This window comes from Melospiza melodia, chromosome 10 (assembly GCF_035770615.1).
Source record: "Melospiza melodia melodia isolate bMelMel2 chromosome 10, bMelMel2.pri, whole genome shotgun sequence".
NCBI classification, from domain to species: Eukaryota; Metazoa; Chordata; class Aves; order Passeriformes; family Passerellidae; genus Melospiza; species Melospiza melodia.
The window spans coordinates 22,257,198-22,283,384 of record NC_086203.1 but is presented as its reverse complement, the minus strand read 5'-3'; the positions used below and the strand labels follow the sequence as shown (position 1 = coordinate 22,283,384).

The window sequence follows — 26,187 nt, the reverse complement described above, 5'->3', positions numbered from 1 at the left end:
AGCCAAGCTGGGTGTGCAGAGCTTTATTTCCTGAGATATGGACACACGGACAGATGGGCACACCCCAACGGACAAACCACGGACAAATGCAACGGCCACACTCATGCATCCAGCAGGGCCCCCTCACCAGCACAGCACCCTGCCAGTGGCGAGGGGCCCCTGGCCCCCAGCCTGGGAGGGGAGATGGGCTCTGCCCAGGGATGGGGGGCAGCTCTCCCAGCCGCACAGCTCAGGGCATGGGGGGACCCAGCCCCCCACTCTCCCACAGGGAATGGCCTCATGGGAGGGGAGTCCTACAGGGCCAGGAGCCCCAGCCTGGGGGCAGACAGCAGGTTCCCTCCCTCACCTGCCCTTCCACCCCCTCACCTGTCACAATGCCCGGCCTCTCCTCCAGAGCACGAGGAGCTGGGGGCAGCATGCTGTGCCCCCCACACGATGCTGCACTGCCTGGCATCACCCCTCCATCCAGAGGGGGCTGTGTGGGAGCCCCCAGGATCAGGTACTCCTGGCTCATTCTGCAGGGACAGGGAAAACAAGACCCTATGCTAAGGGGGGGCTGGGGGACGCATGCAGGGCACAGCATCATCTACAGGATGCAGCCTTGGCAGCCAGCCCTGCTTGGGGGAGGCCCTGCACCCCAAGCTGAGTCTGCCCCTCTGCTTGTGCCCAGCAGCTCCAGAGCTATCTGCCCTTCATGAAGCCATCGAGGACACGGTCACTGCGGTCAGAGAGCCAGTAGCCAGCCATGGCAGCCACGGCGCCAATGAAGATGGCGGTGAAGACCATGTCACCCTTGGCAGCCAGCGTGGCGAGGGCACAGATCATCACACCAAAGAACATCTGCTGCAGCACCACCACCTCGTCATCAGTCACGTCATCAAAGAAGCCCTTCTCTGGGGCATCTGCATGAACAACACTCATGGGAGGGCACAGCTGACCAGCAAGAGTCCCCGCCCATGTCCCACACCCCCTGCCCAATGTCCCCCTGCACTGCATTAGGCCATACCAGGGGGCTTGTCCTCCACGCACTGCCCGTCTCGGCGGACGTGGCCTTGGGCACAGACGCACCGGTAGCTGCCCTCTGTGTTCTCACACACCTCCTGCACCCCTGTGCACACTGGCTCCTCGGCACTGGCACACTCATCCACGTCTGGGGGGGAGCCAGGGGTCAGGCAGGGATTGGGCAGGGAAGAGGGGGCAGTATGGCCCCCCAGTCCATGGGAGGCACTCACCCAGACACTTGGCTCCATCCCGCCAGTAGCCCTTGTTGCATTTCTTGCAGCGAGCCGGCCCGGCACCCATGCAGCCGATGCAAGCCGTGGAGCAGTCTGCCTCAGAGAATGGAGCCAGGGTTGCTGCCAGAGCTCCTTCCCAGCCCAGCCAGGGTTGGCCTCAAGCAGGGAAGAGCCACGTGCATGAAAACCCCCCAACCCCCCCTTCCCCCTGACCTCGGCATTCGTAGGAGCCCTCTGTGTTGACGCAGTACTGGTTGGCTCGGCAGTGCGCCATCTCTGTGCCACACTCATCTATATCTGCAGGAGAGATGGGGACAGCCCCGCTGAGCCTCAGCTCTGGGGACACAGCCCCCATGGCCCTGAGCTCACCCCTGGCCTTCACTCACCGATGCAGCGGTGCTCATGCAGCACCCAGCCCCTCTTGCAGCGAAGGCAGCTGGAGTCCTCGGGACCCGTGCAGCGCCCGCACGCCTGGTAGCACTCTGTGGGCAGGGACAGACACGTGGACACGGGCAGGGGGGAGCTGCCTGTACCCAGGCTGTTCAGCACCCGCAGAGCCCCCACCTACCAGCACACACGAGGTGGCTCTTGTTCCGTGAGGCCTCATAGTAGCCGTCCCCGCACTCGGCGCAGAAGGGGCCGCCGTAGCCGGGGCTGCAGACGCAGAGGCCGGTGCCGCGGCGCGTGCCGTCACCGTCGCAGCGCCCGTTGCCGCTGCAGGGCTGCCGGGGCCCGCCCGCACAGGCTGCACGGGGAGAGATCGGCTGGCAGCTGGCACAGAGGGCAGCAGCCAGGGGAGCCCCTCTGCCCCACCAGCACCCCCGCACCCCACAGTTACTCACACCGGCAGTCTGGGCCATAGGTACCGGGCGGGCAGCAAAGCATCAGCCTGTCCACACACAGCCACTGGAAAAAGTCAGGGTGCTGCTGCCGCCTGGGGAGGGGAAGATACAGCACTCAGCCCCCTGTCATCCACCTGTGCCCCTTGCCACCCCCCTGTCCCTGTCCCCAGACTCACTCATGGAACCACCACTGCTCCACGTGCTCCTCACTTCGCTCCAGCAGCTGGTGACAGGCGAAGTCCGAGGGGGCACAGACACCCTCCAGCACCTCCAGCAGACGGGTCTCGCTGCAGGGACACAAGCCAGTGTGGGGTATGATGTCTGCAGCAGCTGGGCTGCCCCAGCCCCTCACTGGGGTCACTTACCTATGCTGGTACTTGGACAGCTTCTCCTCCTCCCAGGCCGTGTTACCCCCACCGAAGCCCTCATGCTCTGTCCGCTCCAGGCCCTGGGTGCATGAGGGAGCGGCAGTGCAGGCACGGAAACCTCCCCAATAACCTCTCCATCCGTAGGGCTCCACAGGACACATCACCTGCAGGGACCTGCCACCCTCTCCCCTCCCCAGAGCCCAGTCCTTGTGCCCCTGGGAACGCTGTAGGAGTGCCTCCACCACTGTCCCCCACAAACCACCCCTCCATCGGGCCCTGTCACCACCCTTATCCCCCCGGTCTGTGATTCCTCTAGGCCCCCCAACATCACCCCACCCAGGACCCCCCTTGACCCCGCTCACTGTCACCTCCAGGCCGTGTCTCCCACGTCTGCCACTCGTGGGCCCCTCCCGTCACTGTCCCCTGGCCCCCAGCTCCCCCCCGAAGCAGCGGCTGTGTCAGCCTACACCCCTCGGTGCCGTTGCCCCCCGTGTGCCCCCTCGCCCCGGCCTCCATCACTCCTGTGCCCCCCCGGCGCGCACCCTGATGAAGCTGTCGGCGAGGCCGCGGCAGGCTCGGCACGGCTCGGCGCCGTCTCGGTGTGGGTCGGGGTCGGCGCGAACGGCCAGCAGGACCCCCCCGAGGAGGGCGGCCCCCAGGAGGGCCCCCCCCAGCCCAGGCCCCCCGCGCCGGGGCGAGCGCGGCAGCAGCGGCAGCAGCGGCCCCATCGTGCGCCCGCCCCGCCCGCACCACGTGGGCCGCGCCCGCTGACTCAGCGCCGCCGCCCCCGCCAATGGCCGCGCGCCGCCGCCGCCCGCCCCCCGCTCCCAGCCAATCAGCGCCGCGCCCTGGGCCCGCCCACCCCCGCCTTAAAGGGGCCGCGGGCAAAGGCCCGGGACGGGGGTGCGCGGACGGGCTGCAGTCGGTGACCCCGCACGGAGCGGGGCCGGCTGCCCGGAGCGCATCATCCCGGGCCTCGCCTGGCCTGGGAGAGGCCCTCTAAATACCCCTCCCACCCCCAGCCAAACCAGGCGGGTTCACCTTTACCCCCTCCATTCAAGCTGATCTAGTTCCCTCCTACTGTGCCCAAATTTGCCCAGTTCCCCCTCATCTCAACCTAAACTGGTCCAGTTTGTTCTCATACTTTCCCCCAAACTGTCCCAGTTACCAATCATGCCCCAATGAGCTGGCCCACTTCCCCATCATCACCCCAAACTGGTCCAGTTCCCCATCCACCCTCCAACCAAAAAACCCCCTTCCCCTTCACGCCCCAAATAGCCCAGCCCCCTTCCTGCCCCATCATGCCTCTCCGTGCCATCCGTGCCATCACCCCTTCCCAACTCATCCCAGTCCGTGTTGGGCTCAGAGCTGGACTCACACTCAGCAAAAGCACTGTCACCCTTTATTCTCCAACCGCCCGCTGCAGAGCCTCGGCCACGGCCGCCCCGTGTGGCTCCAGACACCGGCCCCTGTGCCGAGCTGGGCCCGCCAGCGCCTGCAGGAACCGCTCCATGTCGGCGGGCAGGGCGAAGGCAGGGGCTGCCCGCAGCGCTGGGGGCACTGCCGGCACCAGGGCCTCCAGCCGGGCCACCACGTAGTGCCCCTGGGCCACCGCCAACACCGGCATGGCGCAGGACAGAGCCGCCGCAAACACCTCGCAGGGTGCCACAGCGGGGACATCGCCAGGGTCAGGGCTGTGCCGGGGCCCGAGGCTGCTTTCCGCGGCCCCGGACTCCGGCACAACCCCGGCCCCGGTGTCCCACTGCTGTGCAGCAGCCACGGCTGCCGGAGAGAGGAGGAGGATGATGGTGTCACTGTCACGCAGCGCCCGGTGGTGCTGGGCGTGCAGCCAGGGCAGTGGCCCCAGAGCTGCCACCCCGCTGCCACCTCCCGGTGCCGCCACCACCGTCAGCCCCAGTGAGTGCAGAGCTGCCATCAAGGCACACGCTGCCCGCTCCGCCACCGGCTCTGCTGCGTGCACCAGCAGGGCCCGCCGGCCCTGCAAAGGACCTGGGGGGGAGATCATCAGTGCCCGGATCCCTCTGGGCACCCTGTACCCAGCCTGTGGCGGGAGCCATGCTGGGAGGCACCCGCCACGAGGGAGACCGTCCCCTGCCTCTGTCAGCCGAGCCCTGCAGCACCCCCTGTACCCAAGCTAAAGCACAGCCACAATGGGAAGCAGCTGAGACCACCACTGGTGTGAGCCCCCCAGTCCCCTTGCCAAATCCTCTACCTACCCTAAGGGACAGGCATGTTGGGAAGCAGGTTGCAATCTGCCCCCTCCCACCCCCCATAGGGTTCTCATCCTCTTCTCGCTTCCCTACACCCCTACCTACCCTGTCAGGCAGGCAAACATGGACTAATCTGGGTGGGGGACCCTTCACTCTGTCCTCTGACCCCTCTGGGATAGGTACAGACTGCCCACTCCCCCCGAGGCCTCAGGCTCAACCCACACTCACCACTGGAGCCATAGCCAGCCCTCAGGGATTTCAGCCATCCTGCAGGGAGGAGAGGCAGTGAGGCCCCAGGAGGGGTCCCAGGCCAGGCACAGCCCCCAGAAGGGCACCACTCACCTTTCATGTCCTCCTTCTTCATCAAGAGCAGCAGCAGGAGACAGGCAGCTCCCAGCAGCACCCCCATCCACACCAGGGCCCAGTGGGTACGCAGGTCTGCAGGGCAGGATCTGCATCCACCGAGGGCCCCCAGCACCCAAAAAAGGGCTCCAGTGGCTCCACAGGGGGGGGTTCCCTCCCGGGGGGGTTACCTCCCTCAGCCCTCCTCTCCCCCAGCATGGCTGTCAACACTCACACTTGTGCAGGGGACAGGCCCAGAGTGTAACCCCAGTTCTGTTAGATGGGTGCCACAGCTGTGGGGGACACAGGGACACGTCAGACACTGCCCAGTCCCTGCCCACTGCCCACTGCCCACTCACACTGACCTGCTGGCACTGCCCCCCTGCCACGTCCCGCTGCAGATCCTGCTCCAGCAGCCCAGGGTGCCCTGCTCCCTGCAGCAACGCAGCAGGTCAGACAGCAGGGCCACCACTGCTGGACACAGCTGTGCCACCAGTGCCACTGCTGCCAGGACATGGGGGTCCCTTCCTCTCTTACCCTGCTGGTGAAGCTGGCCAGGGGTGTGCAGGCACCCCTCTCCACGGCACACAGTGAGGCATTCCCCCCACGCTCCAGCAGCAGGAGGTCATCGGTGCGGCCGGGCAGTGCTCCTGGGAATGTGCCAGAGGGCTGGGTAGGTGTGAGGGGAGGCCAAGGAGGGGTGCCCCCCCGTTTTGCACCCACAGGCTGCCACTACCCTCCCACCCCAGCAACACTCACGGTCCCGCAGGCACTGGGTCAGCCGGACCTGCCCACCGCTCCACACCTGCCCAGAGAGAGGATTAACAGTGCTTGGGGCTGATGTGGGGCTGCCCATGGGGCAGCTGTGGGGCAGAGTGGTGTCCTACCTGCACGCAGAGGTTGGGGTGTGGCCGCAGCCCTCCGAACTCCTGGGGTCCCTGTGAGTGCAAGGGACGCTCTGTAACTGTCACCAGCATCCTTCCCAAAGCCCCCAGCGCCCCACAGAGCCCCACTCACCTTCCCCTCAGCAGGCTGCTGCAGGCCAGGCAGGGGTTGGCAGGGCCCGGAGGGCACTGGCTGCCAGCAGGGCACCAGCTCAGCCAGGAGGTCGCAGGGGGCTGAGAGGGAGCAGGTCAGCACCTGCCCCTCGATGTGCAGGACCAGCCGGCTCCGCGCCCACAGTCGCTCCCAGGCCTCGGCATCTGCAGCGGCACCAGGACAGGAGTGTCACTCCCTGTGGTGTCCCCTCAAGTCCCCTGTGTCCAGCCCCCTAAAGCCCAGCCTCAGAGTGAAGGTACCATGTGAGAAGGGGCACAGGGTGGCCCGTAGTGGGTCCTGGGTTTCCGGCCAGACCTGAGAGTGGGGAAAAAGACAAGAAAAATATTAATGCTGTGACCGTGATCTGGCTGGCCCCCTTGGGATGCCAGAGGGAGATATATGGAGCTTGGAGCCCCTCTTTAGATGCCACTTATCCTGCCACCCCCACAGTGCCCGGTCAGATGCCCACCTGCAGGCAGAGGCAGGGCAGCACCTCATCCGTGGGCAGGACATAGTTCATGGGACTGCTCTGCTACCAGCAACCAGATGTGGGTCACCCCGTGGCAAATGGCCAACAGCAGGGTCACCCAGGGGGATCTGCTCCCAGGGGACCCTCTCCCAGCACACTGCCTATAACACAGACACTGCTTCTCGGGAACGGGGAGGAGGGCAGTGACCAGAGAACAGGCAGGGTAGCGGGTCAGGGAATGGGGTGCATACTCACCATGGTCACCACACGCCCTGGCCCACTGGTGCCATGGCTATGGTTGTGGTAGAGCCGGAGTGTGTAGCTGTGCCCTACTGCAGCCCCCTCCACCTCCACAACCACCTCCTTCTGCCCCGGGGAGACCCGCAGCCTGGGCACTGTGTGAGGCAGCTCAGGTCACCCCACTCCTGGCACTGCCACGGCATGGGGCACGGCACCCCCAGGGTCACTCTCACCCCTGGTGTCCACTGCCCAGCTCTCCCCAGGGGATGCAAACCGAGGCGGGGTGATGCCAGCACCTACCTTGGCACTGGGGGACAGCATCCTGTGCTGCGGGCCACGAACAGTCTGTGGGGACAGTGAATCAGTGGGCAGAGGGGCTGGGGCCACTGCAGGGGACCTGCTGGGGCTTACCTGGCACCCGCTGCTGCTGGCTCAGCCTCTGGCGGCCCCGTGAGTTCATGTATGCTGAGATGTGCAGCTCGGAGCCCAGCGGCGCCTCGAAGCACCGGAAGATCACCCAGCCCTGGGCAGGAAAACCACCACCCCACTGCGGTGAGGCACCGGCACCGCCAGCAGCCACCCCACCTCCCTGGGGCACAGGAACGGGACCCCCGTGCCACAGAGATGCACTGATCTCAGTGCCCACATTCCCAGTGCCAAGGACTGACACTGTGGGGACACTGACCCACATCTACGTACCACGGTTTGGCGGCGCAGCGTGGGGCCCAAGGGTGCCCAGACCTCCACGGCCACGCAGCGGGATGAGGCAAACGTGTGCCCAGAGAGCAGCAGCAGCCCAGTAACGTTGGGCTGGGACGGCGTGGCCCCAGTCGCTGGTGACCGCTGTCCCCCATCACCGCTGTCCTCTGTCCCAGCGGTGCCCGGCTGCACGGAGAGGGGGGACTCGGTGGCGGTGCCGGTGGCCGGTGCCAAGGCCAGGCGCACCCGTGCCTCCAGGCAGGGCGCACAGGCCGTGGGCTCGGTGCAGCGCAGCGCCGGCTCCAGCCGCAGACGGGCCAGGGCCAGCTCCTGCCGGGGTCCCGGGGGCTCTGTCCCGCACAGCACATCGGTGTCTGGGGGAACACAGAGGGCAGTGCGGGGGGGAGTCCCCACGCCCCGGGTCGGGCAGGGGCCATGGCAGGGTGATGCACTTACCCAAGAGGCGGCAGGTGAGGCCCTGGGGGAGGCAGGGGTGAGGCCGGCGGTGGTGCCAGGTGCCCGATGCCGGCGCGCTATGGACACCGACCCACCTGGGAGCAGGCCAGGGTGTCGCGGGGGTCCCCACGGCCACCCGCCGACCCCGCCACCAGCACCAGCAGGAGCTGCCCCAGTGCGTGCATGGTGGGGCCGGGGCCTCGGGGTGCCCCGGCCCCACGCCGGCTGCTCCCCGGCAGCCCTCTCCCGGCTCCACGGGCCCCACCGCCGCCGCCGGCTCCCGCTTCCTGCTCCGATCCCGGACACCCGGCTCCCGGCGTGGCGTCAGCAGCCGCCCTGGGTGGGGCCTGCTGCTCCCGCACCGGCCGCGGAGGGCTCCGTGTCCCGCCACCCCTGCGGAGGGCTTGGGGCCCCACAGGGACGGGCTGGCTCCATGGCACGGGCACGGTGCCAGGCTGGCCCCAGGCAGCCGCCGCGGCTGTGGGACACGGTGTGGCAGCCGTGCCGGTACAGGCTGTGCCCAGCCGGGTGCGTCCTCTTGCCCCGCCGTGCTGCAGTGAGCACTGGGCAGCCCCCGGTCCTCCAGGGCACCAAAGAATCTCCCCCGGTACACCACAGAGACAACAGGGCAGGGTGAAATGACGCCTTTATTACTTCCACCCCAGACCAAGTCCTGCTGGCGATGTCGAGGCAAAGAGCAGGGCCGGGCTGTGCCCAGCACCCGCCCCTCCAGCCACCTGTGCGTGGGCAGGGCAGGGAGCCTCCATCTCTCAGCTTCTTCCTGCACCACCCCAACTCCTCGCTTGGCTGTGCCGTCCAAAGGTGCTTCTATGAGCTCTCCTCTGGAGCAGGTCCCTGTGTGGGAATAAAGCTGCCCCTGCTCGGGACAGCATCTCCGCTCCTGGCCAGAGATGCCAGCTGGATGCTCACTCCAGCCCCAGCAGCACACTCCATGACTGAGGCCCGTCCTGCTCGAACCCCTGCAGCCCTTCCCGGGGCAACCACGGGTGCCCCTCCTGCCGCTGCAGGGCACACATTCACCCGAGCCCTGCCTTTCCCTGGCAGAAGCCCTGCCCTCACCGGGGGGCTGCACCCAGCCCTGCACCCCCTGCGGCCATGCCCAGCTCAGGCCCAGCCTGGGCACTCAGGTGCCAGAAGCTGCCCCGGGGGGCCGGGGCGGGGAACTGCCCTCCCTGGCACATCCAGGGAGGCGGTGCAGGAGGGCCCCAGCCCTGCCCCAGCGGCAGTGCCGAGGGGCCGGGGGGCTGCCCCGCAGCGCCCCCAGCAGCCCGGGCAGCTGTCGGGGCAGGCGGTAGGTGGGCAGGGGCCGAAGGGGTCGGGGGACATCGCGGGGGCTGCAGAGCCGGCTGAAGTAGGCCAGGACCCACCCGCCGCCGCGGCCCGCCGTGCCCAGCTCCCCGTGCAGGCAGGCCATGGCTGCCCCAAAAATGTCGTGGGCATCCCCGGGCGTGCCGTCGGCCATCCCGACCTGCCAGCGATGGAAGAGCCGGGCGCTGCCCCGGCTCCAGAGGAGCAGGACAGTGCCGCGCTGGCGGCCCACGCGGCCCCGCTGGGCGTAGAGCCAGGGCAGGGCGCCCGCCTGGCCCAGGCCACCCGCTTCCCACAGGTCCAGGCGCACGTCACAGCCCAGCCCCGTGCGCAGCCGCTCGGCCAGGGCACACACCAGCCCCAGGTGCTCCTCGGAGTCGGGCGAGTACAGCAGCAGCACGGGGCGCCTGCCAGGGACACCTGCGGGGTGGAGGGGACAGCAGTGACAGCTCAGCTCCATGTCCTACTGGCATCCCCTGGGATCCAACAGCATGTGCCATCCACCACCCTGGGACCCCCTGCAGCCCAGGAACTGGCACCCCTTGGCACTCCAGCCCCTCTTGCCGTCCCTCCTGCAGCCCCCTTGGGTGCTCCTCACCATCATTCGGCCTCCAGGCACCACGGCAGTTGAGGAGCAGCACAGTCACCACCAGCCCCAGTGCCAGCACCAGCCCCAGCAGCCCGAAGTGCCTGCGGGAGACTGAGAGAGGGGCAGTAAGGGGCTGTCTGCCCATTTCCACTGTCCCCTGAGTCCCCTCCAGGATCCCCTCTCACCATCGGGACAGAGCAGCTGCTTCCGAGCAAAATGCACGTCCGAGCGCCACACCTGGGGAAGGGGCTGGGTGAGAGGGGGACCACGTTGGGTCCCCCACAGCACAGATGCCTGCGCAAGGGTCACCTTACCAGCACGCAGCTGCCCAGGACCTGCACTGGCAGCAGCAGCGCCAACTCCCCCGGAGCAGAGCCCTCTGGCTGCAAAGCACAAGGGCAGGGTCAGCGCGGGTCTGTCCCCACCACGTCCCCCCAGCCCTGCAGCACTCACCTGTGTGACAGTGTAGAGCGGGGCCTCAGGTTCACACTGCCCACGCCGGCGCTGGCACAGGGCTGCGCTGAAGGCTGCAGGGATGCGGGAGGTGAGGTGCAGGTGCAGCTGGAGCCCCCAGACACTCACGGAGACATTCCAGGCAGTCTCTGCGGCCACCAGAGAGAGAGGGGAGGTTGCAGGATACCCGACAGGGTGAGGGGTCCAAGGGACGCCAGAGCAGGGCAGGGCTTAGCCTAGGACTGCCTCCCACTCATAGAACTCACCTGACTGGTGGGGACATTCCACATGGCTGCTGTTCTTGTAGGAGAACTGAAGGAGGTGAGATCAGCAAAGGGCAGGGTGAGCTGCCCTCACCCACCACAGCCCCCAGCCCCTTCTGAGATGGTGCCCACCCACCCACAGGGGCTTACTCGGAAGCAGAGCTGGGGGTGCACGTCCACCTTGTCCAGTACGTACACCTGGAAGAAATGGAGAGTGTCACAGTTACCATCTCTGACCCACACAGCCACAGTGCCCATCCACTGCCCTACAGGGACCCTGAGATCCAGTGGATGCCCCAGCGAGTGACATGGTCCCACATCCTGTGACACCTCAAGATCAGGAGCCCTCACCTGCTCGTCCTCACTGGCTGTGGAGTTGGGGATGTCGTGACAGGGTGCAGCCTCATCTGCTGTCTCCCTCCAGCAGAGGGTGGCCCGTGGGTGCAGGGGGCAGCTGGCACTCAGCAGCATTGCCATCTGGTCCTTGCTGCTGGTGCTGAAGTCGTGGAAGTGCACCGAGGACCACAGCTCGGGGCCATCTGCGGGGCACCACATCAGTGGGGTGGGGAGACACCCAGAGATACCCCTGGGACTCAGCTCCCCTTCCCACAGGCACCAGGCACTCACAGGCATCTGGCCGGTCACGGAAGGGGCAGTGTTTGCTCCGTGGGCTGTCGTGGTGGGAGTAGGAGGCCTGGGGAGGCACAGCAGATGGTCAGAGCCGGATATGCCCCATTCTCCCCCTCTCATGTGAGGGCAAAGGGGCTCTGATGGCTGTAGGGGAGGGCAACCCACCTCAATGCACAGGCAGGGCACCAGGAACTCATATGGCAGTGAGATGTGGTGGCCTCCGGGCACCAGCACCTGCAACAAGGAGGGAGCATCAGCTGGCAGGGACTGTGTCCCCCAGTCTGGATCGGGGGTGTCGGGGGGCAGAGCCGTTACCTGCTGGTGGAAGGGCCGGGGCAGCTCCTCACACTCCAGGGCCAGCTGGTGGCACAGCCGCACCATGAGGGGGGGACCCGCGGGCACCCGCACCTCAATGGCCCGCAGCTCAGGGAGCCAAGCATGGGTAAAGACAGGCCCTGCAGAGCAGCCAGCGGGTCAGCTGGAACCGGCGTCACCCCAGGACACCTCCCAAGCCCTTCAGCCTCACCGGATGGCTCAGCGGTGACCGTATGGCTGCAGCTCAGGGCCAAGCCCCGATCCGGGATGGTGCGAAGGGAGACGAGGACTTGCCGCCCGCTCTCTGCCGGGAAGCAGTCGAACTGCACCTGCCACTGCGGGGAGCGGGGGCTCAGTGCGGGGTCCGGGCCTCGGTGTGCCCCGCCGCACCGCCCCGCAGACTCACCGCGGAGCTGCCCGACACCCGGCGTCGCTGCCACACCTGCAGCCAGCCAGCCCGGTTGGAGCCCAGCTCCAGGAAGGTGAGGTGCAGTCCCCGGACACCGCCGAGCTCTGCGAGAAACCGGCGTGGGGTGCTGACATGGGTGGGGGCACTGGCTGTGTGTCCCCTGCCAAGGGATGCCACCGCCGGCCGTACCTGAGGCGGGGACGGCCAGGCGCACCCGCAGGCAGGGCTGGCAGGGCTGCGCGGGCAGGCACAGCCGGGCACGGCTCAGCGACAGCGCGGGCGGCTCCAGCGGCGGCCCGGGGCGGGGAGGGCGGCGGCAGCGGGGGCGGCTCAGCGTCCTGTCGGCTGCAGGGGGAGAGCAGACGGGGGGCGGCCGTGCGCCGGGGGTCCCGCGGGCAGCAGGAGCCCCGGGCGCTGGGAGTGCTTGGAAAGGGGGAGAGCCCCGGGGAGGTGTAGTCGGAAGGGAGGTGCCCCGGGGATCGAGAGTCCTGACAAACCGGGAGCCCCGGTGATTCGGAGTCCTCGGAAGCGGGAATCTTTAGGGGTCGGGAGTGCTGGGATACAGGGAGCCCCGGAGATCCGGAGTCTTTGGAAGGGGGGAGCCCCAGGAGCCAGGAAGTTTTGGGGATCGGGAGTCCTCGGAAGCGGGGAGCCCGGTGCCCCGGAAACCTGGAGCGCCCCACCCTCGCCCTCCCATCCTCCCGGACCCAGTAGCCGCGGGCAGGGGAAGCCCCACAGTCCCGCCGCACCCGAGCCGGTATGGCCGGGCAGGAGCAGCCCCGCGCTGACAGCCCTGCCCCGCCGCTACTCACCGGTGGCCCGGCACTCCTGCAAGCAAAGAGACGGGGTGAGCGCGGCGCCGCCCGTTCCCCACCTTCCCCCGCCACCTCCCTTCCCCGGCGCTCACGAAGTTGGCGGAGACCCGCAGGCGGGTCACGGTGGCCCCGGTCCCGGACGGCAGCAGCAGCAGCGGCAGCAGGGCGGCGGCAGCGGCGAGCAGCACCGGGCGCCCCATGGCCGAGCGCCGCCGCTCCCCGCCCCGCCCCGGGCCGGCCCCGCCGCATTCCTGCACCGGCACGTGCGGCCCCGCCGGCCCCCCCACCCCGCCGGGCGGCGCTTCCTGCGGCGCAGACACGCGTGGGAGAGCGGACGGTGCTTTATTTCCATAGAGCAACGCGCGGAGGACGGGGCGCGCACCCCAGGGACCCTCCACGGCCCCGGCCCTCGGGGGTCTCCCCCGTGCACGCGAGCGTGGGGCCGTGGTGTGGCTCAGACCCCACCCTGTGGTCCCCGGGGATCCCCCACCCACCGGAGCTGCGCCAGCGCTGCCCCACAGGACTGAACTGCAGAGCTTCAGCACCTCACGGAGCCCACCTATCCCCACTCATTTCTTCTTCTTCTCCTGCGTGCTAGTGAACCAGGAGTCCAGCAGCTTCTTGCTGTAGTAGAGTTGCCAGCCATGCACCTGCGCGGCCACCACCACCACCAGGTACATGACAGAGACGGCCGAGAAGCCGAAGATGAAGCGGTAAGCTTTGCCGTGGCGGTACAGCTGCTGTGCCATAGGGAACATCTCCATGGCCCCGTAGATGAGGGGAGCTATGGAGAAGAGGCCGGTGCTGATCATGGAGAGTACCAGGTAGCTGATGTTGTTGCGGGGGAAGGACAGGAGGCCCAGCAGGGAGGGTAGGATGCTGAGCAGGTAGGGATACTCCCACTGATAGGGCATGGCCACCTGGTCGTGGGGCAGCAGCTTGAGGTGCCCCACGACCATCTGGGCCAGGAGCAGCAGCCAGATGACCACATGCGTGTAGATCAGCTTCTTGATCTCCGACTTAAGCGTCACGCTGGGGAGAGAGCGCGGGGCCATCAGGGCCTGCTGGGGTCGCGTGTCCCCCCGGGATCCCGGGAGAGGGGACACCTACCTCATCTGGTAGTGCGAGGCCACGCGCTCCCGGTGCTGGAAGTCGCTGCCGTCGGTGCCGGGGGCGCGGGGACCCCCGCGGGAGGCCATGGCGCTGTCCTGGGGAGACACCGCGTCAGGCGGGGCCGCCCTCCCCGCCCGCCTCCCCAGCGCAGCCCCGCCACAAGCCCCCCGGGCCTCCCTCCCACGGCGACAGCCCGGGGCTCCCTCCCCGTGCCCGCCCTGCCCTCCGGGACATCCCCGCGGTGACCCCCCCGGGGCTGACACCCCCGGCCCGCCGCTCCCCGCCGTGCCGCACCTGCGGGCGGGACCCTCTGCCCGCGCTTCCGCTGCTCTATGGCCGCGGCCGCCGGCTCCGGATGCCGGGGGCACCGCTCGGCGCAGGCGCGGCCCCGCCGCCATGGCGGGCACCGGGAGGGCCGCCGCCGCCGCCGCCGTGCGCGGGCTGGCGCGTCCGGGACCGGGAACGCGCACCGCGGGGTCAGCGGGGGGCGAGGGTGGATATATGGGGTGGGTACATGGGGTGCGGGTGTGCAGAAGTGCCTGTGTACTCCCGTGGGGTGCACGCCCACGGGTGTGCTGGCTCCTGGAAATGCACACGCGTGGGTACAGAGGGGTTATGAATTGGGGTTGTGGGGGAGTTGTGGGATTGGGGACGTACCTGTGGGGTCGCAGATGTGCGAGCACAGAGGGGCCGGGGAAGCGTGAGGGTGCGGACACACGTGGAGAGGAGGGCGGACAGTGGTGGGTGAGATTTATAGACACGCAGAGTGGGGTGCAGGGTGGGTGCTGAGGGCAGTCCCACCTGTGTCCCCCCTGCCCACTCTATCCCCTGCAGGTGGAGGCGGCTGCTGGGCCCCAAGGAGACGCTGAGGCTGCTGGAGGGCTCCGTGGTGCACCGGGAAGGTACCTGCGACAGGGGAGAGTGGGGACAAGGGACACAGTAAGGGAGGTACATCCTGACCAGTCTTCCCCTCACTAGGAGCCCTGCTGGCACTGAACAAGCCCCCTGGCCTCCCCGTTCTGGGTGAGTACAGCACAGCAATGGGGGTCTGCAGGGCTGGGGGGGTCTGCGTGGAGGCTCAGCAGCTGCTGAGCTGCCGGCACCTCCGCAGGGCGTCCTGGGGACCTGAGCCTGGATGCGCTGCTGCCGGCACTGAGACGACGCCTGGGCCTCCCTGCTGAGCTCCACGTGGTGAAGGCTCCTGCCAGGTGTGGTAGGACGGTCCAGGCTGGAGGTCCTGGGGTGGAGCTGGGGTTGCCTTTCCCCCTGCAGGTCTCAAGCAGCCATGTCCCACAGGGAGTATTCTGGCCTTGTCCTCCTGTCCAGCTGCTACCATACCACTAAGAAGCTCCAACAGTTCTTCACTGATGCTCGTTTGAGAGGCCAGTACCCTGCCACGTATCGGTGAGTCCTTGGGACCCTGCCATGCTGGCATGGGAGCCCTGTCCCCTTCTCACCGCCTTACCCTGCAGTGCCATCACCGTGGGAGTCCCGGCAGAGGTGGAGGGTGAAATCTCCTCAGGGCTGAGCTGGCAGCAGCAGGGGGACAGAGCCATGGTAAGGGTGTGCCGGTGGGCTGGGGGCACAGGGGATAGCCCAGGGAGTGCTGAGGGCTGTGCTCTGCAGGTGGTGCCAGTCCCAGCCCCAGGACGCCGCAGCCTGGCCAGGAAGGATGTGAAGAGCACCCTGACTCGCTACCGGGTGCTGAGTGCCGTGGGGGGCTGTGCCCTCCTCCAGCTCCAGCCCAGGACAGGTGAGTGTCCCCCAACACCTCCGCCACCCCAGGCACCTTCCTGACCCCTGCAATCTCACCTTGTCCCTGTTCCTCCCCAGCCTTCCCAGAACAGCTCCAGGTGCACCTGACGCTGCTGCTGTGCCCGGCCCTGGGTGACCACAAGCACTCCTCCCGCGTGGGCAGGGTGCTGGGAGTGCCCTTCTTCCTGAGCCCCGAGTCTGCCCCAACCCACACTCAGGTCCGTGGCCAGGCTGGGTGCTGGGTGGGGCTTTCAGCACAGCCTCAGTCATCCCACTGAGCTGCCCACTCACATTGCAGGTCCTGGACGAGGAGTTGCTGTCCCGGCTGGGGCTTTCTCCACAGCAGCTCCATCGCCTCCCACTCCACATCCACCTGCAGGAGCTAGTGCTGCCCGAGGGCCCCCTCTGTGCCCCCCCACCACCGTACTTCCTGCACACTCTGCGCTGTCTGGGGCTGCCTGAGCACTAGGAGCCCTGTGGTGCTGCCGTGGACACCCACTCCACCCTTCTGCTCTCTGCCGCCCCATTAAAATCCCCCCCGTTGCCTGGGTGGCCCAGCACTCAGTTCTTTTCTTGGCACACAGAGGATGCATTTCTCCTGGCTGTGCCTCTGGGGGCACCAGCCCTGCCACCACTCTCTGCCTGCCCTGGTTCCAAGTGCTGGAGTGCAGCAGCGTCATCACCCAGCTCAGCTCTGTCTGGCAGGGGTGACCATAGGCAGGAGCAGAGGCAGCTTTTCCTGCCTGCTCTCTGCCCTGGCAGCCCCAGTTCCCACCCACAGCCCCATCCCAGGGGCAGTCCTACCCCTCCCCACAGCTGTCACACACAGAAGGTCCGAGACAGACTCCTTATCACAGAATCATTTTAAAGCATGGGAGGAGCTGGGTACCACAACACAGCAGTGGGATCTCTTTGGGATCAGAGGCAGCCTTTGTTGGCTCAGCAAGGACAGGCAGGGTGCTGTCCACTCCGGGGGCTGTCTCAGTGTCCCAAGTCTTCTGCATCCCATTGGGAGCTGCTGTGTTCTTCTGCTCCAGGCCCGGGGTCCTGGTGCTCTGTGCAGACCGAGGTTGTTGCGGGGGCTTGGCAGGAGGGAAGAAGCGTGCAGAACCTTGGGTTTGCCAGGAGTTTCTGAGGGCTCCCCGGGGTGGTGGCATCGGCACCCAGTCCAGGGGACAGCCACTGATCCGGGGCTGCTCAGGCGGGTGACCGAGCCGTGGCAGCCCCTGGCTCCTGGTAGGGGAGGCCCGAGACTTTGTTGGTGCTGGGGGGTCAGGGCTGGCGGAAGGGCAGCGGCTCTGTTGCTCCAGAGGAGGCAGCTTCTTTGTGGCTGCTCTGGGCTGGGTCCCCTGGGTGGTTCTGCCCGCTGGGGACACAGAGCGCTTGTAGGCACTGGGCACCGTGGTAGGAGATCGATGCCGGGCTCTCTGGGGCACCTGGGTGGTTCTGCGCCCTGGGGACCGGGAGAGCTTGGGGGCACTGGGCACCGTGCTCGGAGATGGATGCCGTGCTCTCCGGAGCACCAGGGTGCTTCTGGCCCCTGGGGACAGGGAGAGCTTGGGGGCACTGGGCACAGAGTTGGAGAAATGACGCTGTGCTCGCTTGCGTGCGTGGGTGGTCCTGGCCCTTGGGGACACATGGAGCCTGTGGGCACTGAGTGCAGTGCTGGAGAAATGACGCTGGGCTCGCTTGGAGACACGGGCTTCTCTGGCCCTGGAGAACACAGGGTCCTGGAGAGTCCTGGGGAGCTGGTCCCGGGCTTGCTCTTGTTCTGACTGGAGGCTCTTCAGGGAACAGCCTTTGACCAGCAGCTTCACACGTCCTGACAGAAGCTTGGGCACAGCTGCCTGCAGGGAGACAGCAGGTATTGGAGGGGCTCAGGGTGTCTGGGGGGTGTGTGGCCCCCATCCCCCCAGCCTACCTCCTTGTAGATGAGCTCAAACGCTCCAATGGAACATCTGGGGTTGTCCTTGCGGTCGAGCACGAGGCGCAGCGTGTCCCGCTGGACATTGGCACAGAGCTGTCGGGTCACTGCCGAGGAGGGGCTCATGGTGGGGCAGGAGTTGATCTCCAGCAGCCAGGGCTGGAGGTTCTCCCCAACAACGAAGTCGGCCCCATAGAGCTCAAAGCTGCCCTTGCGGAAGCGCACCCGGTCCCGGGCGCTGCGCAGAGCGTTCAGGATCGCCGCCTTCATGCCGGGCACCAGCACCCCGTGCCAAGCATCCGCCTGCCCCACCTGTGCCAGGTATTCCTGGAACTGCTTGTTTGACCAGATCTTGTCGGGGGGCACACGGGGGTCCTGGTCTGGTGACGTCTTGTACCACTTCTGGACGGAGACGTTGCAGAGGTGCCTGGCACTGGGGCAGGGAGAGCGGGGCTGGGTCAGGGGGTGCCGGGTGCTGGGGTGTGGGGAGCCGGGGTGCTGGCGTGGGGCACTCACCGCTCCAGGTGATGCAGGGAGAAGGGCCGCGAGCAGAAGCGCAGGTAGCAGTCTTGGTAGAACCAGACGGTCAGTGGCTTCCAGTCAGTCACAACAAACCACTGCCGGATGTCGAATTTGGTGCCAAAGATGGTCATCAGGCGCTCCACGTACTTCTGCACCACCCACCTGCCCACCTGCACCGAGGGTGCTGTGCAGCTCCATGCCAGCTGCAGCATCTCCTCCAGCCGCGTCATGCAGATGATGCCTGGGAAACAGGCATCATAGTGGGACCCCTCCTAAATGGGCAACTTCTGCGTGCTCCCCACTTCCCCCAGCCTTACCTCTGCCTTGGGATTCAGCACCAGGCTTGAGGATCCAGACGTTGAGCTTGCCCTCCATGTCAAGCTGGGGCAGCTTCTCTGCCAGGCTCTGCAGCAGGTTCTGGCACTGCTTCCGCTGCTGCCTGGTCAGCACCAGCCCTGCCCCCTCACTGTGGGGGGAAGGGGGCCTCAGCAGCAGCCCTGCCGTGGTGCCCCTGTCCCCCCATCCCAGGGGGATGTCCCCCCATCAGCACTCACTGTGCCACACGGTAGTATTGCCGCAGGAAGTTGTCCCAGTCGATGCATGTCCTGCAGGGGGACGGGGTGTTCCTGTCGATGTCCTCGTGCTGCAGAACGCCCAGGTGCTGCTTACAGACCTCCAGGGCTTCCTCTACCAGCTCAGGGTACAGGGGGGAGCCTGGCTGTGCTGTGGAATGCTTGGGGTGAGAGATGTGACTCCTATGCCAGCTTTGGGGACAGAGCCTCCCTGTGGGACGGGTGGCTTTGGGTGCATGGGGATGGCATTGGGAGCAGAACACCCATGAGTTGGGCTAGTAGGAGGGAGTGGGGGATCCCAGGCCACAGCCATGAGCAGAGGCTGTGCCTCCAAGCTCAGCTATCAGTTGTCCCTAACTCTGTACTCTCTGCCATCATCTCCAGGCCTAGCTCCAGGTACTCACCTTCCCTAATGTTAGAGTTTGGGATCTGCTCAGTCCTCACTGGCCTGTCCCCAGCCTCCTCCAGGGCCAGTTTGAGCAGGCTGCGTGCTGCTGTCAGGCGGAAATCCTCTGCAAGAGGGAGGCATCATCCCCAGCCAGTCCTGTGCAGGACTCTGGGGCAGTGGGAGCACAAGGAGGGACAGGAGGGCAACAGCCTTCAGCTCACCAATGAAAGCTTCTCGATCATCTCTGGTCCCCAGCCGGTAGCACCGGGGGAAGAAGGCGTTGGGGTCAGCTTTCTCAATCCACGGCAGGTTTTGTAGGCTGAGGCACAGCCCCTCCTGTTTAGAGGAAGTTGTCAGTCCCTACTGGACCCCATCTCCCTGCCCAAGGGCTCCAGCCTCCCACCTTGGTGGTGAATGCATCCACCCGGGCATAGTGGTTCAGCACGCTGTCCTCCTGCAGCAGCTGGCGGTCAACGGTCTCAATGAAGTTGGTCCAGATGAAGTTTGGCAACTGGTCCCGTGCCAGGTAGGACTGGCGGAGGGAGGAAGGCAGGGTGGGACACAGAGCCCCCATCCCACCCTCGTGCCCTGTCCAAGGCTGTGCCCATGCCTGGGGCGGTGGCAGGGCTCAGCCCCAGCCCTCTCTGCTAACCATGAGGCGGTGGATGCAGAGCGGGTCCTCATCGCACTGCTCTTCCTCCTTCTCGGCAGGCAGCCATGGGTAGTGCAGGGGGTCTGTGCTCTCCACAACAGGCTGTGCCCCACCACGTGGGTTCAGCAGCACCTCCCTCTGCTTAGCACCGGCACTGCCTGGCGCCGTGTGCTGCCGCTGCCTGTTTTGGTCACTGCAGTGCTGCTCCAGCTGTCTGCCCGTCCTGGGCGCCTTCCTCTCCACCCAGCCCCGGGCTCGCAGCAGCTGGCGGATGATGGGGTAGGGGCCCTGCACCATGAAGATCTTCTTCTCCTGTGCAGAGACCAGTGGGCTCAGCCTGCCCCAGTTCTTGTTCCTCTGGCTTGGCTCTCCTGAGCCAGAAACGCAATAAATGCAAGCAGGTGGCATTTGAGGGGTGTGAAATCGGGTCCCTCACCTTAACGGCCATCTCCACATGCAGCTTGGCCTTCTTGATCTGCTCAAGGGTAAACAAGCGCTGGCAGCGACCCTGGTGGGTGCTGCTGGTGGCTGCTGAATGCCCTGTGAGGACAGCCCTGTCTGAGCCCACCGTGCCCACGTCCCCAGTCCCACGGGGCAGGCATGGGGAGGCAGAAAGCACTGACCTGCCTGCCTCTGACATGAGCTTCGGGGCCTCGAAAGGGTAGTCTCCAACCTGCTGAGCTTTGTGCCACCGTCCCAGCTGCAGTGCACAGAGCCAGGATACCCCACCGTACCCTCGTCCCCAGCCTCCTGGGCCATGAGGGGGCTGAAGTGTGCCCTGCTCAAGCATTGTCCCTGTCTGGAGGGCTGTGTGCCTGCAATGCTGCTCTCTGGGTCACATTGTCCCATGGCAGCCTGAGGAGAGCTCTGGGCGGCTCTTCCTCCTCTGTGCCAAGCAGCTTGGCCTATTCCCCTGTCCTGCTGGGGACTGAAGTCGGAGTGCAGCACAGGACATGGCCTCTGAAGCCCAGTACCACTGGTGTTAGAATGCAGGATATGGCTCCCCAACACCAGCACCACTGTGATGTCACAGCCCCAGCTCCAGCCACCACGATGGCTCCACTGCAAACATGGGGGGACACAAACAGCCCCCCTACATCCACAGCCAGCCATCCCCCACTCAGACCTCACACCCTGCACAAAACCCTTCTGTGCCCCACAACCCAAGCCCCTTGCTGCCCCCAGGCCAACTTCAAGTCCTTTCATACTCTCCTGACACCCCCCACGGCCCCTCACACACCATCAGGGCTCACCCCACTGTTGGCTGCTGCTGCTGCACTGTGCCCCTCCAGTTCCATTCCTGCTCCCGTTCCATGCCCTCCCCCACCCCCCGGTGTGGCCCAGCGCGGCGGGAGGGAGGAGACAGAGGCGGTGGGTACAGCAAACAAGACCGTTTAAAAAACAAGACGAGACAGGGGCGGCGGCGGGGCCGCGCTGCCGCAAGCAGGGGCTGCTCCCGCCCAGCCCAGGAGGGGCGGGCAGGGCCCGGCCCCGCCCGGCGATCCTCGAGAAACGGGAGCAGGCACAGGCACAGTGCCCGCTGGGCACAAGCACAGGGGAGCCACGGGGTCCTGCACCACGGCCTAAAACTGCAGAGAAAACACACGGCTGTTAGTCCAGTCCCTGCCTGCAGCGCTCTGAGAACCCTCACCACCCTCCTGGCACCTGGGATGGAGGCTGAGGGTGGCCACTGCTCACAGGGATCCGTGCTCAGCTTCTCCTGCTGCCTCCCCAGGCACTGCACATCCATCTCAGCACCCACCAAAACGGTCTCATCCCCTAAGGCTGCTGCTGCCACTGAGCAGCTCTGGGGGTCCCAAAAGCTGGCACTTCATGAGCAAAGGGGATACAAGTGCTTTTGGCATCCTTTCCTCCCTGTCCCCAAGAGAGAGGTTCCCAAAAGCCCTCCCCGCCCCCATCCTCACTAATGGGACTGGGGGGCTCTGGGCACAAGGGCCACACTGGCATTGACCCCACACCCCACTCCCAAAATCACAGACCCCTCCTCCCATTTCAGAGCCTCACATTCTTAAGGAACTCCTCTGCCACGATGCGGGCCCTGGCATTGACAGAGAGTTTCATCTCGCTGATTTCCTTGTCAATCTCCTCCATGAAGTGGATGACAAAGTCCACCAGCTTGTGCTTGTACATCTGCTCCGTGTGGAAGTTTGTGATCAAGAAGCTGATATCATAACCCTGCACAAGAGAGAAGCACCCTCGGGTTTAGCACCCAAACCGCTGGCCATGCAAGCTCCCATCCCAGCTCTGCACTGGGCACCCTCCCAGTGCCAGGGGCAGCGGCAGGAGCTGCTCTGTCCCCTCCCTGTCACCTCACCTCCACGGGCTTCCTGCGCAGAATAAAGAAGTTCTCAGCCCTCATCATCATGAAGCGCATGAATTTGTGGCACAGGATCTTCTCGATCTCGTCAGCCTGGAGAGAGAAAAGGGAAGTGAGGCTTCCCCGGGGGCTGAGCTGCCAGCCCCTGCCCGAGCCCCCCTCACCTGCTTCACGGCGATGCTGACACGCACGGAGTTAATGGAGCCCTCGATGAGCACCTTCTCCTTCTCGTTCCTGCTGATGATCACCGGCTGCAACAGCAGCTCCTTGCTGCTCCTGCGAACAGAGGGGGGGCAGGAGTGACTCAGAAGGAAGCATTTACTGTGGGAAACAGGGAAGGGGAGCCGCAGGGATCAGGGGATGTGGGGGCTTTGCTACAGGATGCTCCCGCATCCCGAAGATGTTCCCCCTCAGGGCAGGCATTCCCTCGGCCCCAAGCGAGATCCCCTTCCTCCCCCCCGCCGCTCCCCGCCGGCACCGGCCGTGTGCCTAAGGACTGGGGGTGGCCGAGGCACGGCAGGAACGGGCCAGCGGCCCCCGGGGCGGGCAGCCAGGGCTCCGCGGGGTTCTCCTGCTGTTCCCTCTCGCCCCGTACCTGACTTCCACCTCGGGCTTGTTGTGCCGCTCCACCACCTGCGAGGAGAAGTTCTCCAGGCACAGCGCGGCCTGCAGCGTAGCGCGCACCGCGTTCAGGTACGGGCGCAGCGTGGCAGTCTGCGGGGACACGGCAGCGGCGTCAGACCCCCGACAGGAGCCCGGGCTCGGGTCTTTCCCCTGCCTCTGCCCCTGCCCCAGCCCCCGACCAGCAGCCCGCAGCCCCCGCAGCTCCGCTCACTCCGCCGGCCCCGGTTCCGACCCTCCCCGGCCCCCCCGGTGCCGCCGCCCCTCACGGGGCGCCCCCCGCCCTACCATGGTGGCAGCGGAGCTCCTGGCCGGGCAGGCGGAAGTGGCTGATCACCTCTTCCGGGATGCGCGGCACCTCCCACTGCGGCGGGAGGGAGGGGGGGCGGCGGGAGGCTCCCGCCCTGCGGCCTGGCCCCCCCGCGGCACGGAGCCGGGTGGCGGCGGCGAGACGTCGCGCGGCTCCCCCCGCGCCGCGCCGCGCTTGGTACGGGCCTGTCAGCGTTTCCATATTAGGGAAGGGAGATGGAGGGCGGGCTGGGCCAATGAGAGGCGGCGCGGGGCGCGGTGCGGCCAATGGGCGGCGAGGGGCGGGGCGCCCGCGGGGCCGGAAGGGGCGCCCGGCCCAGACCCGGCCCCGCGGCCTCCGCTGCGCCCCGGGGCCGCCCCCGCCGCGTCCCCGCCGCGCCGCGGTGATCTCCCTCCGGTTCCCCGCGGCGATCCCCCCGCCGGGTTCCTCGGCACCTCGGTGATCCCCCCCGCCTTGTTCCCTCAGCGCCCTGGTGATTCTCCCCACGTTCTTCTCAGCGCCCCGGTGATTCCCTGCCCCGGTTCCACAGAGCCCCAATGCCCCCCGGCCCTCCGTAGCCCCTCACTCCACTCCATTCCCTGCCGGCTTCCCCCGCCCCGGCTCCCCCGTGTTCCCGTCGGTCCCCCAGAGCCCACTCGGTGCCCGGCCACCATGAGCGAGCTGAAGGACTGCCCGCTGCAGTTCCATGACTTCAAGTCGGTGGACCACGTGAAAGTGTGTCCCCGCTACACGGCCGTGCTGGCCCGCTCGGAGGACGATGGCATCGGCATCGAGGAGCTGGACACGCTGCAGCTGGAGCTGGAGACGCTGCTGTCCTCGGCCAGCCGCCGCCTTCGCGTCCTGGAGGCTGAGACACAGGTGCTGGGGCCGCGCTGGGTCAGGGACGGGCTCTCGGTCTGGCTCCTTCCCACCGAGGGGCTGCCTCTGGTGTGCCCTGCTCAGCGCTGGGCACGGGGCCTGATGGGACACCACTCTCTTCCAGATCCTGACCGACTGGCAGGATAAGAAGGGCGACCGGCGGTTCCTGAAGCTGAGCAAGGACCACGATGTGGGCACATCTGTAAAACATGGGAAGCCCAAGAAGCAGAAGCTGGAGGGCAAAGGGGGCCACGGGACTGGGCCTGGGCCTGGCCGGCCCAAGTCTAAGAACCTGCAGCCCAAGATCCAGGAATACGAGTTCCAGGATGATCCCATTGATGTGCCCCGCATCCCCAAAAATGATGCTCCAAACAGGTGGGTGGGTGTTGGGAGGCATTGGGATCATCTTTCTCCTTCCTTGGAGCACATGGCACAAGGGCTGCCTCTAGCCTGAGAGGAGAGGGCCACATGGGGAAAGGGGACATGTGTCACCTTCCACGTGCTCCCCTGCAGCTCCCTCTCACAGCTCATCCATTCTTGCAGGTTCTGGGCATCGGTGGAGCCGTACTGTGCCGACCTCACCAACGAGGAGGTCAGAGTCCTGGAGGAGCTGCTCAAGCCGCCGGAGGATGAGGCTGAGCATTACAAGGTGAAAGCTCTTAAGCCCCTTCCTTTGCTTTCTCTCACCATCCCCTCTGGCACCTCACAGTGACTGTTCCTGCCTGGGATGCTGCCGTGGCACTGGTGAGTTGGGAGGCAAGGCAGAGGCTGCAGGAGCTGTGCTGAGCCTTGCTTTTGCAGATTCCACCTCTGGGAAAGCATTACTCCCAACGCTGGGCACAAGAGGACCTGCTGGAGGAGCAGAAGGATGGAGCCCGGGCTGCAGCTGCTGCTGACAAGAAGAAAGGTGTCCTGGGGCCGCTGACTGAGCTGGACACTAAAGGTGCCCCAATCCCACCCCTGTCTTTGCCCAGAGGGGCTGGGAGTGCTTGTGCCCAATGGAGCCAGGCCTAAGAAAGGCTGAGGTTGCCCTGGCCCACTGCTCATCTCTGTGTCTTTGGGGTTGCTTTTTCCTCTCTCCCGCTTGCTCCTAGATGTCGATGCCCTCCTGAAGAAGTCAGAAGCCCAGCACGAGCAGCCAGAGGATGGGTGTCCCTTTGGTCCCCTGACACAGCGTCTCCTGCAGGCCCTTGTGGAGGTGAGGGGCTCTGATGGTGCTGTGCCATGGTGGCCTGGCACTGTAGGGCATTGCTGACAAAACCCAGCGCTGTAACCCTCCCTGGTGCTCCCTGTGCTAGGAGAACATCATCTCCCCTGTTGAGGACTCCCCCATCCCCGAGATCACCGGCAAGGACTCGGGAGCTGACGGTGCTGGCACATCTCCCCGCAGCCAGAACAAGCCCTTCAGGTGAGCAGCTGGGGCGGGCCCAGAGCTCAGCACTGCCCCTGGGTGCACCGAGCCCGCTGCTGGCTCCCTGCCACTGCGAGGCACAGGGAGCAGAGAGCGTGTGGTGGGCAGCAGCACTCTCACCCCGGCAGTGTCCCCCACACCAAGTCACTGGAGGGGCGGATCAAGGAGGAGCTGGTGGCCCAGGGCCTGCTGGAGTCAGAGGACCGCCCGGCTGAGGACTCGGAGGACGAGGTGCTGGCTGAGCTACGCAAGAGGCAGGCAGAGCTGAAGGCGCTCAGCGCACACAACCGCACCAAGAAGCACGAGCTGCTGAGGTGAGAGCCAGCGGGCTGGGGTGGGTGCAGGGAGGGAGCTGGCTGCCTGGCAGGGCCTGATGCCCCCCTGTGCCCCCCTGTGCCCCCCAGGCTGGCCAAGGAGGAGCTGCACCGGCAGGAGCTGCGGCAGCGTGTCCGCATGGCTGACAACGAGGTGATGGATGCATTCCGCAAGATCATGGCTGCCCGGCAAAAGAAGCGCACGCCCACCAAAAAGGAGAAGGACCAGGCCTGGAAGACCCTGAAGGAGAGGGAGAGCATCCTCAAGCTGCTGGATGGGTAGCAGGGACCAAGGACCCACCCACTCTGTGTGGACCTCACCCGCAGGGGGCTGCCCTGCCTGAGCCCTGCCACCACGGGACAGAACTGGCACTGCCTCCCCCGCGCCCTGAGTGTGCTCAGCCTCCCTACTCGGATGAAGGAGCCCAGCTGACAGCCTGCTGTGGAGGGCTGTCATTGACCCAAGCTGGGCACTCCGTGGACTTGTGGAGGTCCCTCCCTTCCACTCCCATATCCCCCCTGCACTCCCCTGTTTCTCGGGTGACATCAGCCAGGTCACTGCAGGGGTGCGATTCCCACGGTCCCCTGTCCCTCTCTGTGATGCGGGGCAGGGGGAGATCCCAGCCCCATGGGTGGACTGGGGAGGGGAAGCGGCTGGAGGGGTGGGGGGCCTGGTGGGTGGGTGG

At 66.5% G+C, this 26,187-nt stretch overlaps 8 protein-coding genes across 8 annotated transcripts; 2 read left to right on the top strand and 6 right to left on the bottom strand.

Annotated features, from left to right (window-relative positions):
- Window positions 1-8: 8 nt before the first annotated feature.
- CRELD1 (cysteine rich with EGF like domains 1) lies at window positions 9-3,173 on the bottom strand. Its single transcript, XM_063164842.1, has 10 exons — window positions 2,988-3,173; window positions 2,443-2,525; window positions 2,254-2,364; window positions 2,078-2,169; window positions 1,804-1,980; window positions 1,622-1,717; window positions 1,449-1,532; window positions 1,233-1,328; window positions 1,007-1,150; window positions 9-902 (listed from the first exon to the last, which is right to left on the bottom strand). The coding sequence occupies exons 1-10, from the start codon at window positions 3,171-3,173 to the stop codon at window positions 682-684; spliced, it is 1,290 nt and encodes a 429-aa protein (XP_063020912.1). The 3' UTR covers window positions 9-681.
- A 674-nt stretch (window positions 3,174-3,847) lies between these two features.
- On the bottom strand, window positions 3,848-8,957 carry IL17RC (interleukin 17 receptor C). Its single transcript, XM_063164334.1, is given in 19 exon segments — window positions 3,848-4,455; window positions 4,905-4,943; window positions 5,019-5,114; window positions 5,254-5,311; window positions 5,384-5,452; window positions 5,556-5,668; window positions 5,778-5,823; window positions 5,906-5,956; window positions 6,036-6,220; window positions 6,317-6,371; window positions 6,526-6,585; window positions 6,781-6,920; window positions 7,066-7,110; window positions 7,177-7,288; window positions 7,465-7,838; window positions 7,921-7,942; window positions 8,016-8,153; window positions 8,156-8,762; window positions 8,851-8,957. Coding segments are annotated over 19 exon segments (2,925 nt in total).
- Window positions 8,942-12,923, bottom strand: IL17RE (interleukin 17 receptor E). The gene is made up of 16 exons (XM_063164333.1): window positions 12,721-12,923; window positions 12,406-12,494; window positions 12,098-12,253; window positions 11,906-12,012; window positions 11,711-11,834; window positions 11,500-11,639; window positions 11,350-11,418; window positions 11,182-11,248; window positions 10,906-11,093; window positions 10,705-10,752; window positions 10,558-10,603; window positions 10,292-10,440; window positions 10,153-10,221; window positions 10,024-10,075; window positions 9,848-9,949; window positions 8,942-9,669 (listed from the first exon to the last, which is right to left on the bottom strand). Exons 1-16 carry the CDS (start codon window positions 12,921-12,923, stop codon window positions 9,065-9,067), a joined length of 2,214 nt encoding a protein of 737 aa, XP_063020403.1. The 3' UTR covers window positions 8,942-9,064.
- A 123-nt stretch (window positions 12,924-13,046) lies between these two features.
- JAGN1 (jagunal homolog 1) lies at window positions 13,047-14,219 on the bottom strand. Its single transcript, XM_063164841.1, has 3 exons — window positions 14,131-14,219; window positions 13,834-13,931; window positions 13,047-13,755 (listed from the first exon to the last, which is right to left on the bottom strand). The coding sequence occupies exons 2-3, from the start codon at window positions 13,920-13,922 to the stop codon at window positions 13,293-13,295; spliced, it is 552 nt and encodes a 183-aa protein (XP_063020911.1). The 5' UTR covers window positions 13,923-13,931; window positions 14,131-14,219; the 3' UTR covers window positions 13,047-13,292.
- Window positions 14,220-14,232: 13 nt separating this feature from the next.
- On the top strand, window positions 14,233-16,151 carry RPUSD3 (RNA pseudouridine synthase D3). The gene is made up of 9 exons (XM_063164839.1): window positions 14,233-14,312; window positions 14,671-14,738; window positions 14,815-14,859; window positions 14,948-15,044; window positions 15,133-15,240; window positions 15,309-15,393; window positions 15,463-15,589; window positions 15,670-15,809; window positions 15,890-16,151. Exons 1-9 carry the CDS (start codon window positions 14,233-14,235, stop codon window positions 16,058-16,060), a joined length of 921 nt encoding a protein of 306 aa, XP_063020909.1. The 3' UTR covers window positions 16,061-16,151.
- Window positions 16,152-17,266: 1,115 nt separating this feature from the next.
- On the bottom strand, window positions 17,267-20,767 carry TTLL3 (tubulin tyrosine ligase like 3). The gene is made up of 9 exons (XM_063164838.1): window positions 20,086-20,767; window positions 19,650-19,961; window positions 19,401-19,529; window positions 19,219-19,333; window positions 19,014-19,121; window positions 18,592-18,760; window positions 18,355-18,503; window positions 18,032-18,278; window positions 17,267-17,948 (listed from the first exon to the last, which is right to left on the bottom strand). Exons 1-9 carry the CDS (start codon window positions 20,437-20,439, stop codon window positions 17,405-17,407), a joined length of 2,127 nt encoding a protein of 708 aa, XP_063020908.1. The 5' UTR covers window positions 20,440-20,767; the 3' UTR covers window positions 17,267-17,404.
- Window positions 20,768-21,025: 258 nt separating this feature from the next.
- Window positions 21,026-22,994, bottom strand: ARPC4 (actin related protein 2/3 complex subunit 4). Its single transcript, XM_063164840.1, has 6 exons — window positions 22,897-22,994; window positions 22,583-22,701; window positions 22,152-22,263; window positions 21,985-22,080; window positions 21,675-21,845; window positions 21,026-21,238 (listed from the first exon to the last, which is right to left on the bottom strand). Exons 1-6 carry the CDS (start codon window positions 22,897-22,899, stop codon window positions 21,233-21,235), a joined length of 507 nt encoding a protein of 168 aa, XP_063020910.1. The 5' UTR covers window positions 22,900-22,994; the 3' UTR covers window positions 21,026-21,232.
- A 280-nt stretch (window positions 22,995-23,274) lies between these two features.
- Window positions 23,275-25,784, top strand: TADA3 (transcriptional adaptor 3). The gene is made up of 8 exons (XM_063164834.1): window positions 23,275-23,776; window positions 23,901-24,151; window positions 24,320-24,425; window positions 24,578-24,719; window positions 24,871-24,974; window positions 25,075-25,184; window positions 25,316-25,501; window positions 25,592-25,784. The coding sequence occupies exons 1-8, from the start codon at window positions 23,570-23,572 to the stop codon at window positions 25,782-25,784; spliced, it is 1,299 nt and encodes a 432-aa protein (XP_063020904.1). The 5' UTR covers window positions 23,275-23,569.
- The last annotated feature ends 403 nt before the right edge of the window (window positions 25,785-26,187 follow it).